This window comes from Pygocentrus nattereri, chromosome 14, assembly GCF_015220715.1.
Source record: "Pygocentrus nattereri isolate fPygNat1 chromosome 14, fPygNat1.pri, whole genome shotgun sequence".
NCBI classification, from domain to species: Eukaryota; Metazoa; Chordata; class Actinopteri; order Characiformes; family Serrasalmidae; genus Pygocentrus; species Pygocentrus nattereri.
The window spans coordinates 11819109-11831560 of record NC_051224.1 but is presented as its reverse complement, the minus strand read 5'-3'; the positions used below and the strand labels follow the sequence as shown (position 1 = coordinate 11831560).

General features: G+C 41.8%; 1 protein-coding gene across 2 annotated transcripts in view; it reads right to left on the bottom strand.

The window, feature by feature from the left end:
- Nucleotides 1–244: 244 nt before the first annotated feature.
- LOC108413260 (major vault protein) overlaps nucleotides 245–12452 on the bottom strand; it is a 33463-nt gene continuing 21255 nt past the window's right edge. For both annotated transcript variants that reach the window (XM_017685695.2, XM_037544949.1), the window contains 6 exons: nucleotides 9981–10125; nucleotides 8766–8977; nucleotides 7881–7997; nucleotides 6110–6236; nucleotides 3975–4163; nucleotides 245–829 (listed from right to left, as the gene is read on the bottom strand). In XM_017685695.2, coding sequence (XP_017541184.1) covers nucleotides 707–829; nucleotides 3975–4163; nucleotides 6110–6236; nucleotides 7881–7997; nucleotides 8766–8977; nucleotides 9981–10125 — 913 coding nt within the window. In that variant the 3' untranslated portion in view covers nucleotides 245–706. The remainder of the gene's footprint in view (nucleotides 830–3974; nucleotides 4164–6109; nucleotides 6237–7880; nucleotides 7998–8765; nucleotides 8978–9980; nucleotides 10126–12452) is intronic.

The following is a 12452-nucleotide window of genomic DNA, read 5'->3' as shown; positions in this document are numbered from 1 at the left end:
ATGTAGAAAGTGGTCCAGTTTGTTTGAGCTCTAAGGAGAGGTGACATGGATGCATGGCCTGAATTTATGATGCAATTAAACAAGCAATTATTTATTCATTTTTAACATTTTCCATATAGGTGATGCACATTACACACATTGCTCTACTTAAACAGTCTTATTTCTGTCTGTGGGTGGTGGGTTTGTGCAATATTTGCATTTGCAGAGGCAGTAGGAGTACACCAGTGAAATTAAGACAACAGTATCAATACACAGACTCCCAAATGTTTATTAGACATTCAAAAGTGCAAAACAATCAGAAACATTCTGCAGAAGAAGTTAGATTATACAGATATCTTCATTGCACTTCATTGCACTGCATTGAAAGTCATAAAGAAATGCGGTTAATCTCATGTCTGAATATTTGACACAAACTGTAGTGGGTGATATGAAGAACATGAGCAATGGCTATACCACATTAACAACAGCAGTGGTAAAAGCCACATGGTTTAAGGCAGAGAAAAGGCACAGTCTTGCACTATTAGACTACTTTTATAGTTGGGAGTGTAATATTTGTCAGGAATAAGGTATGTGAAAAGATATAACTAAGCAAAATGGAACAAACATTAAGGTTTGCACTCAGTGATATACAGAACTGGAAGTTCAGGCACATCTGATATAATTGCAGTAAATTGCTTCTTCATCATCTTTTCCTCTTGCTAGTGATCTAGTGATCCTCACTACTCTTTATCGCCCCCAAGAGGCCGTTGGCTGTAGTGAACAGATTGATGGGAGAGGAGCCATCTGTGATCAGAGTGGACTTCAGACCCAGAGCCTGCAGCAACTTCACCTAGAGAGAGTGAGTGAGAGAGAGTGGGTGAGTAAGTGAGTGAGAAAACGGTCAAAGCACTGAAATTCCAGAGCCAAGTTTTAGACACTTTAAGGCAGGGATGGGGAGCTGAGGGCCAGAGTCCAGGACAGTTTGTGGTTTTCCCTGCTCCGATACAACAACCAAACCTAGTCATCAGTTGAGTTGAGTCAAATGTATTTGAGCAGAAAAAATAAAAATAAAAATAATAATAATATCACCAAACTGTACTGGAATCCGGCCCTACAGGAACAAAGTTTCCCACCTCTCCATTGAAGTAAACAACATTAGTATGTTACAGGGCTGATATCCTACATTTTTGCTGTATTTAATTTAAATCCTAAAGTCCAGCTGTGACATAGTATGAATGGAAATACCAAAACATCCTTTTATTTTAAAAATAGCTTGAAATATTGAAATTTGTTGGTGAATTTGAAATATTTAAAATGTATAGCTCAGTTTTCTCCTCCTCTAGGCCTGTGGTCACTTGCATTGTAGTCACCTGCATTGTAATAGCAACAGTTTGATGACTCATAGCAGCCTTGGTCATTGTCTAGGGCATTTATGGTTAAGCAACATAGTGAGAAAAGCATTACGGTTTGGAACAATAAAGTTTTGCAACAAAACCTTTGACCTACATCACCCAATACCGAACTAATGGCCCACATTATGACGTGTTCACTTTGCATTGCGTTGTCTTCACTCAAGGTTACATATGCAACGTACACAACGAAAAAGTCAGATAAGGGTTAGTGGTCTAGGATTAGGTTTAGTTCAAGCAATACACCCAATCAGTAAACTAGCAACTGACTATTGATAATGTAAACATGAGTGTCCACATATTCAAGCCTTGTTTTTTCCCCACTAATTGTATGGGGTGGACTACTGATATAATCAGTCCACATTCCAGGCAAAAGCTACATGTAATCCAGCGGGTCAATGATCTTTCAGTATACTTTCACTGTGTAAAGCCCAGTTCTATTCCACACATATTCTTGGTACAAATGTTTTTTTCCAAACTTTGCTTCTTTAGTTTAAAACTGGAGCTATGAGGCTACCACTGGTAATACTAGAAGTCAAATACATAAACACAAGTTCGTAAATACATTCCCAAAATTTTTCTCACCTCGTTCAAACCGCATTTGGGGCTTTATTAAGATCACACTGATTTTACTGCACATGGTTAGGGAACATGACTTAGTGCAATAGGGTGTACTGTCAAATATTAACTATGACTAACAAAATGTCATTGTATAGCTTACCATAGCAGGCAGCCTTTTTAGACAACAAGTATTGTGCTGAATTACATTTGCGATTTCTGCTGCACTGCAAAATAAATGCACAATTCTGTGGGGGTTCCAAAATTTGGTACAGGACCTATTTTCTAAAATACATACCTGTTGTTTTTATCAGTTCTTTTGGCTCACAATGAGTCATAATCAGTCCTAACCCACACAGAAAAGTCTGCACGACAGGTTAACGCAGGTTAAAAGAAGTTTTGGAGATGTATTTACAGAAAAGATTTATGTGACTACTGACTTCTAGTGTTTCTTAGCAATGTTAGCCTTGTAGATGCAGTGCTAAACTAAGCCAGGCTGAAGATGTCTTAGCTGACTGACTACATCTGGAATAAGTGAAAATTTGAGAAAATGAATTTTTTGTCAAACTATTCTTTTAACATACACTATATCGAGCTAAGTATTAGCTCGTCTGCCTTCACACGTGAATACATATGAATGAGTGACATCCCATTCTTAATCTATAGGTTTTAATATGATGTTGGCCCACTCTTTGCAACTTTAACAGCTTGAACTCTTCTGAGAAGGCTTTTCACAAGGTTTAGGAGTGTGTTTATGGGAATTTTTGACCATTCTTCCAGAAACTCATTTGTGAGGACAGACAATGATGTTTGACGGGAAGGCCTGCCTCGCAGTCTCCACTCTAATTCATCCAACCCAATTCTATTGGGTTGAGGCCAGTCAAGTTCTTCCACATCCATGTCTTTATGGACCTTGCTTTGCGCAATGGTGTGCAGTAATGTTTGAACAGGAAGGGGTCATCTCCAAACTTTAGTTTGTCCAAAATTATCCAAAATCCCTTGGTCTGCTGAAGCATTAAGAGTTCCTTTCACTGGAACTAAGGAGCTGAGCTCAACTCCTGAAAAACAACCCCACACCATAATCCCCCCTCCACCAAACTTTACACTCGTGCACAATGCAGTCAGACAAGTACTGTTCTCCTGGCAACAGCCAAACCCAAACTCGTCCAACGGATTGCCAGACGGGGAAGTGCGATTCATCACTCCAGAGAACATGTCTCCACTGCTCTAGAGCCCAGTGGTGGCGCTTTACACCACTGCATTCGATGCATTGCATTGTGCTTGGTGATGTAAGGCTTGGATGCAGCTGCTTGGCCATGGAAACCCATTCCATGAAGTTCTCTACACACTGTTTCTGTTTTTGAGCTAATGTGAAGGCCACATGAGGTTTGGAGGTCTGTAGCGATTGACTCTGCAGAAAGTTCACACTATATCAGCATGCACTGATCCCGCTCTGTCATTTTACATGGCTTACCACTTCGTGGCTGAGTTGCTGTCGTTCCCAATCTCTTCCACTTTGTTATAATATCACTAACAGTTCACTGTGGAATTTCTTGTAGCGAGGAAATTTCACGCCTGGACTTGTTGCACAGGTGGCATCCTATCACTGTACCATGCTGGAATTCACTGAGCTCCTGAGAGCGGCCCATTCTTTCACAAATGTTTGTAGAAGCAGTCTGCAGGCCTAGGTGCTTGGTTTTATACACCTGTGGCCATGGAAGTGATTGGAACACCTGGATTTAATGATTTGGATGGATGAGTGAATATTTTGGCAATTTGGTGTAACTTAAAGGCCTACTGGATCTATCTGTATCACAATCAATGTCATAAAAAATAAAAATGAACATTTTTGAATTTTTTTTTTTATTGGGAGAAGTGTTTCAATAGCAATGTAGGCTACAGTTAGTGACTGCTGTGGAACAAAAGAATAAAGCACTGCAAACCAATGACTGACTTGCTTGACCCCACATATCCAAAGCATGTTGTGCTGCCCATGGGAGGAGGTGAGTGTGTGATCAAGAGGTTTACCTGCAGCTCTGGACCAGCTCTAGCCATCTCTGTCAGAGTGCCGCTGCCAATGGCGTCAACAAGCTGTTTGAAGCGCTGACTCTCAATGTCAGCCAGTTTCTGCTGTTTCTCCACCTCCAGATGATCAGTTTCCTTCTTATAGTTGAGCTCCTGATTCCGTGCTTTTGACAGGCGCTCCAGCTCAGCCTCCTGCAGGACAGCAATGACAGGGGATGGGGGATAATGCAGCTGTGTCTTAAAGCTACATGAAGACACTGGACACATGCTTTCAGAATACACAATATTGTCTTTAACTTGAAAAGCTGAATATGTTTCAGACAATCAGAGAAGACATGTATGATAGAAAAAATATACAGCAATTATCTTGGAATTGTGATTTGCGTTGTACATTGTAATATGCCTTGATACACTGTAGATTTTCCAGCCGTTGATGCGTGGCAGTCAGCAGTGGTATTCTATACCTCCGTCACACTGTATTTGATGATGATGACACTGTAGATTGAACTGCTGCTACTAACATTTAAACATTCGCCAACTAGGGAGAGGATCATGATTCCCAGTTGTTTTGTGCAAGTCCTGGCCGACTAATGCTAACCATGCACTAGAAGTCTTTGTAAAGACTTTTGAAAGATTAAAGTATGATACCCCCTCACATCTTAAGACAGTGGCACAGTTTTTAGTCACAGACTATGATTTTGCAACGACTAGGAATCTTGCAGGGTCACCAATTGCAAGACTGCAACTAGATTAAGATTATTCTCTATCATGTACCCGGTGGAAATTTACAAGCAGATAAACCCTTTCCTTCCACTACATGGTGGTACAGATGGGAAAATATGTTGGCTGGACATATAAAGATCTGGGGACTCAGCCCAGTTCACTGTAGAACTGTATATTCTGGCAGATCATCACACAGAAATTTTAATTCTAATACTAATTAACCTGTAAAATGTGCTGTTACTTCTTTTTTTAACATGAAGATATACAAATCAACAAAACTTGTAGGGATTCAGAACTGTTTGTTGGGTGTTATGAACTAAAGAAACAAAACATTAGAAACAAAGAAACCAGTTTAAAATAAGAAACATTGATGCTTCTTAAATAATGCCATTGTTAAAGTCCTCTGAACATTTCCTTACATCACTGTTAGACTCCGTGAACTTCAAATATTAAAAGAGCCAGTTTACATTTTTAAGTTAATGTGATTGTGGTTTTAAAGTGGATCAGATTTGCTGTTTTTACAGAGATTTCAGGCTCTCACGCATGCATTTTATCACTTGCACTCTCTTTCTCTCGCTCTTTCCCTCTCAGGCGCACCCCTGGCATGTCACTATTTGCTTGAGCCAAAACCTAAAACAAACTAAACATTAAACAAGAAACTTAATAAAACTAAATACTTTGTCATAGCATCAAGATGTAAAAACACTGCCCTAAAACAGCCATTCTAACTATCTCACACTAAACGATTGAGATGGCAAACATGACTCAACTCTAGCAAGACTCATGATTTTATCCTGAAATCGCTTGAAAAGTCATTTGGTATAGGCTGGCATAAGAGAACTTGTGTCTGCAATCCTACATTTTGCATTTGGATTACTTAAATAATGCACACTCACTTGGGGAAACTAAATATCCACGTTAATTAGCACTTTCAAATTTTAATTTGAAATTGAAAAAAACGTCTGGAATGCGCTGCTAGACTGATTCACCAGAAGACCCACAGAAACTCTGGAATGATTCAGATGATAAACCAAACATATATTTATTTATAATGAATACATGAATTCCGCATGCATCTATGAGATCAGGATCACACAGACCAACACTCGGGCAATGAGTATTAAACTATATGTCGTGCAACTCTGCGGCAGATGAATGCTACATGAAGACAAACAGGATAATGAATGAATAATTCTGGTGTCCAATTAAAAAGAACAGATAATGAAGGCAAGAGAGAGAAAAAGGTGACAAGGGATTTAATTAGCCATTAAATGCTACTGCTTGATTTTTCCCCCAAGGCTGCTATGCATCAGTGCAGCACATAGTATTATGGTGAGATGTTGAAATGATGCATGGTGAGAGAGAAAGTCAGGAACAGTAAATAATAAAGCATGAGTCAAGAGAGACTGACATACCGCTTCTATTCTCTGGGCCTCAGCCTTGAGCTTGGCCTCGCTGACAGCTGCCTCACCTTGGATACGTGCAGCTTCTGCCCTGGATTGAGCCTCTGCTTTTGCTGCTCCTGTACTCTCCACTGCAGCACTGAACACACAAAGACACACATTTTATACAATGTCAAAACAGAAAAACAAAAAAGATCATTAAAAAACAATAGAAAAAAAAAACTACAACATCTGGCAGGCCAAGTATGCCTACCCTTTATATTATGGGCTGTAGTTTAACAAAGTACATTCAAAATGATGTCCATAGATACGTTGTACACACCTGCCTACAACACAAGTAACTCTAACTAAAAATAAAAATCAGCTGTTTTCATGCCTGCATCTTTCTGAGATTGCTGTGGTCCATGAGAAGCTGACAAATGGTATAAAGGAAAGTCAAAAGCACTGAATGTATCACAGAGCACTGTGAAGACTCTCATCAATAAGTGGAAAAAATGTGGTATCACAGTGACATTGTCATGGTCAAGAAAATCCTGAAAAATCTCATAACAAGACAAGACATTCCCGGGATACTACCAAGAGACGTACATCAATGTTAAAAATGCTGGAAAGCAGCTTTAGGCAATACAGCTGGGATAATGACTAGGTCTAAATATGAAGATATTTTGGCACAAAACCTGATGAAGAGGAATTTCACCTTCTGACATGATAATGATCCAAATCTCACATCCAAGTCAACCAAGGGATGGTTTCAAAAAGGAAGGCTAGTGTCTTAGAATGGCCCAATTAGAGCCCAGACATCAATCCCATAGAAAGCTAAGTAAAGGAGGTCACCTGGCAGTTTGAAGCTTAAGCTTTTTTTGCAATGAAGAGTGGGCTAAAATTAAACATGGAAGGACTTATTTATTTACTCACTTACTGCTGCAATAAATACAAAGGGTGCTTCAACAAGGTTTTGGGGGTGTTAGTGTTTTTTTATTTTCAATTATATTTATTATATATTTGTCTATTTGTTTCTTTTTCTCTTGAATTTGAATTGAATTTCATGGATTCCTCTTAAAATCCTATTAAAAATGGAAAAATATCTGATGTGATTTATCTCAAAATCTGGCTTTACGTCAAAAAATCTTTTTTTTGTTTTATTAAGTTTTAAAAGTTTTATTAAGACTTTTTATATCCACTGTAATAAAACACATACCAAGTATGTGTATGTACATGTATTTGTACAGGTATAGATATGAGCAACCTATATGGCATCTACATGTAATCTAATCTTATAATCCTAAACCTCACCCTAACCTTAGTCTTAATAATGATGTCCTGGCGATGTAGGAGAAACAAATGAACACACGCACACACACATGCACTAGGTGAGGGTGCCACAGAGGACATTAAGCACATCTAGCCTTACTCAAGCTGAAAGAACTGCGGTGAGCTATATGAATCCATTTTAGAAGCATGATACTTTGTATTATTGATTATACACTTAAATACACTTTATTATGCTTTCCACAAGTTACAGATGTTGTAAGCCCAATAATGTTGTCCTTATTTATGCCCCAGAATGTGCATGCACCCTAGCATATGTACAGTTTTAAGATCAGATTTGCCAATGAGATATTTTTAAACCTGTTCTTCTGCCATCCTGCATTATCCTGATTTAAACAGTATACCTAGGGTCCCTCTGTACCAACTACTAAACTGCAGCTTTCCTTTTTGTTTATATAAATATTAGCCTACATGTCTGGAAGAATTCCAGCCAGTCTCTCCTCTGCTGTGTTACCTGAGAGCCTCCAGCTCCAGCAGCTCTTTCCTGGCCCTCTCAGCCTCAGCCTGGTCAGTGATCCTCTGCCTCTCCAGTCGGCCGCGAGCCTCCTGCTCCAGACGCTCTGCCTCATGTCTGAGAGAGGAACACCACAATTGATAAAACGAGTGAGCAAATGAGATTGAGTAAACTATGTAAATGAAACAGCTATTTAATCCAATCATTAATCATAATGGCAGGATCACAGCACAGATGGGATAAGTCTCATTTGAAGACGTACACCATCTGTGACTTCTGAACCCCATAAACTACATCTATTATTCAATAACTACTATAAATGATTCTGTAACCATTATAAAACTTAAATGTGAAGAGGCCTCATTTTGCAATTATTGCTTCTAAACATTTTACAGTTAGGCAGTCAAGTTCATGTCGCACTTTTAAGATATATTTGAAAAACATGTAGTTTTAATTTTGCTGTTATAATTTAAAATTTTCTTATGCTTTTACTATTTTTATTTTTCTTGACGGTATTTTATTTCATTTATATTACTATTTTACACATATGAAAGGAGCTAAGTTAGGTACTTATGAGAGTGAGGAATTTACTGCAGAAAATGGTATATTGTCATGTGAAATTATCTTAAATCTAGGTGATTGACTGAAGAAATATGCCTGAAACAAGCATTATTTTCTGCCAAAATAGTGAGAACTTGACTTACTAAAATCACTTAAAACAAGTGAAAAATAAGTTACTAAACTTTTCCTTGCCTTCTTCTAATGATCATGAAGGCCTGATGTTAAATTCTGGACTTTGACCCAATGTAAATTAACAAACTGGGGCAAACATCACAACATAAACCAAAATGGACTCAGGGAAAAAACAACAGGTTGTGCACTGACCGGGCAGCAGCTTCCTGAGAGTTGGTGGTGATCTCGATGGCCAGCTGGACGCTCTTCTGCAAGGCGTCACGCGTGCGCTGGTCAACAGGCTCCACAGATTGGATGTCCACGCTGCTGATGACCAGGCCATTCTGACCGAAGCGCAAATTGGAACGCACTGCCAACTTCTCATCAAAGCCAAACACAGCTGAGCAGATGATCCGGTTTGAGTTCTGGAGGGGTGGAAATGACACAGTGAAGAGGTGAGAATGGAGGGGGACATGTGTAGAGATCAGATCTGCATTATATGGAACATCCCATAACATAACGTGGCTGCATTGCTACATACTGTGAATGCGATGTTGCTCGTAGTATATTAAAAACACATTAATGAATGCCTGACGTAGTTAAAGGGAAATTCCAGCAATTGCAATATTTTTAAAAATCTGTATCTGCCACACCTGTATTGTACTGTCAGCTACCATTGGCAGTTTCCTTGTACTTTGCAATAAACAAAAAAATTCTGCTACTAATGTAAGTGTTTTGCAAGTCACTTGGTTTCTGTTCTTCTTCTTCTGTGAAATATATGTTCAATAATAAGCTTTATGTAGTTCAGCAACTGTATTCAGATTTTAAAAAGAAAATTTGGGGACAAACAAAACATTTACAGCTTATCCTCAATTCTTTCTCTGTTACGGTACTGAGAACGGAGACTTAAACTGGGAAATGTCACTAAATATCAATGAAATAATTTAAGTTTATATCTAATTATTTAACCCGACATTGTTGTTTGTATAGCCAAAAGAAAAAAAGTTTTAGTCATTTTAATTTTTTAAAGTTGGGTCCTAGGTTCTCTCTTGATAAGAATAGCCCAGATATAGGGTATTCTTAATTTCAATCTTTAGCAATACAGATCCAGTGACATTGGGGATTAAATGGAAGCTAGACAAGACGTATCAGGTTTAGAACATTTTAGTTTACTACATGACATTAGATGATTATGACAGCAGCCATTTCTGAAAACAATGGTTTTCCTATAGAGAAAAATCAGCCTTGGCAGGAGTTCTTTATTTGGGCATATGTGATTATATAGCCTTTTATATCATTAATTTGATGATTTATTGATGTTTGTGCTGCTCAGCTTCTGTTCTGAGTTAAACAATTCACCATCCTCCAGAGGAACTGAATTTCATTCCTCCTGGCTGTGGTGGGAAAGAATGAAGCTTTGAGACACACCTTGTGGAAGTCATCAAACTGCACTGAAGCCACAGCTCCTCTGATCCTGGAAGCGATCGCCTTACAAGCGTCACCCACAAAGTCCGGAACAGAGAACAGGGCTGTAGCCTGTGCAGGGTCTGAGCGGTTCTTTATATCAAAGTGCCTGGTGATGGGGTGGGGGTGGGGGTGGTGGTGGTGGGTGAGAGAGAGACAGCTTAATTCATGCACCATAGACAGTATGTTTACGATCTGTGGTAAACAAACACATGAACAAACATACGTCACCAAGTTAAAAACATACATATGTGGAAGGGCACTGCTGGCTATACATTTTTTGCTGCACTTTTTTTTCCCCCTCCTCTCCATGGATCACCACCTTATCGTGGCGGAGGGGTTTGCGTGCTTGAATGATCCTAGGAGCTATGTTGTCTGGAGCAAAAGCTCCTGGTAGGGTCTCCCATGGCAAACTGGTCCTAGGTGACAGGTCTGACAAAGTGTGATCCATAATAACCCCTATGAAGACACAAAAACGGGACTTGTGTACCCTGCCCGGAACAGGGTTACCGGGGCCCCACCCTGGAGCCAGGCCTGGGGGAGGGGCTCGCCAGCGAGCGTCTGGTGGCCGGGCATTTACTCATGGTGCCCGGCCGGGCCCAGCCCGAAGGAGTTACATGAGTCCCCCCTCCCATCGACCCACCAACAATGGGAGGGGCAGTAGTAGGGGTTCGGTGCGTTGTGGATCGGGCAGTGTCCGAAGGCGTGGGCCTTGCCGTTCTGATCCTCGGTTGCTGAAACTGGCTTTTGGAACTTGGAACGTTACCTCACTGGTGGGGAAGGAGCCTGAGTTGGTGCGCGAGGTTGAGAGATACCGGCTAGATATAGTTGGGCTCACCTCAACACACAGCTTGGACTCTGGGTCCAATCTCCTTGAGAAGGGCTGGACTTTATTCTTTTCTGGAGTTGCCCATAGTGAGAGGCGGCGGGCAGGTGTGGGCTCTCATAGCCCCTCGACTCGGTGCCTGTATGTTGGGGTTTTCTCCGGTGGATGAGAGGGTAGCTTCCCTACGCCTTCGGGTTGGGGAACGGGTCCTGACTCTATTGTCCTACTGGGGGACTTCAACGCTCACGTGGGCAATGACAGTGAGACCTGGAGGGGTGGGATTGTGAGGAATGGACTCTCTGATCTGAACCCGAGTGGTGTTCAGTTTTTGGACTTCTGTGCAAACCACAGTTTGTCCATCACGAACACCATGTTTGAACACAAGGATGTCCATAAGTGCACATGGCACCAGGACACCCTAGGCCGCAGTTCAATGATTGACTTTGTAGTCGTGTCATCGGACTTGCGGCCATGTGTTTTGGACACTCGGGTAAAGAGAGGAGCTGAGCTGTCAACTGATCACCACCTGGTGGTGAGTTGGATCAGGTGGTGGGGGAAGATGCCGGTCAGACCAGGCAAGCCCAAACGTATAGTGAGGGTTTGCTGGGAACGTCTAGCAGAAGAACCTGTCAGATTGATCTTCAACTCACACCTCTGTCAGAACTTTGACCAGATATCGGGGGAGGTGGGGGACATTGACTCAGAATGGGCCATGTTCCGTTCCTCCATTGCTGAAGCGGCTGACCGTAGCTGTGGCCGTAAGGTAGTTGGTGCCTGTCGGGGCGGTAATCCTCGAACCCAGTGGTGGACACCCCAGGTGAGAGATGCCGTCAAGCTGAAGAAGGAGTCCTACCGGGCATGGTTGGCCTGTGGGACACCAGAGGCAGCTGGCAGGTATCGACAGGCCAAGCGATCTGCGGCTTCAGTTGTCGCCAAGGCAAAAACCCGTGTATGGGAGGAGTGTGGTGAGGCCTTGGAAAGTGACTAAGTCGGCTCCGAAAATATTCTGGCAAACTCAGAAGGGGAAAGCAGTGTGCCACTAGCACTGTATACAGTGGAGATGGTGTGCTGCTGACTTCGACTGAAGACGTCACTGGGCGGTGGAAGGAATACTTTGAGGACCTTCTCAATTCCACCGACACGTTCTCCAGTGAGGAGGCTGAGTCTGGGGACATGGGAATAGGCTTGTCCATTACTGAGGCCGAAGTCGCTAAGGTAGTTAAGAAACTCCTTGGTGGCAAGGCTCCAGGGGTGGATGAAACCCGCCCTGAGTTCCTCAAGGCTCTGGATGTTGTGGGGCTGTCTTGGCTGACACGCCTTTTCAACATTGCGTGGACATCGGGGGCGGTGCCACTGGATTGGCAGACTGGGGTGGTGGTGCCTCTTTTTAAAAAAGGGGACCGGAGGGTGTGTTCCAACTACAGGGGAAATCACACTCCTCAGCCTCCCTGGCAAGGTCTATGCAGGGGTACTGGAGAAGAGAGTCCAGCTTATAGTCGAACCTCAGATCCAGGAGGAGCAGTGCGGGTTCCGCCCTGGTCGTGGAACACTGGACCAACTCTTCACCCTCTCCAGGATTCTGGAGGGTTCATGGGAGTTTGCCCAACCAG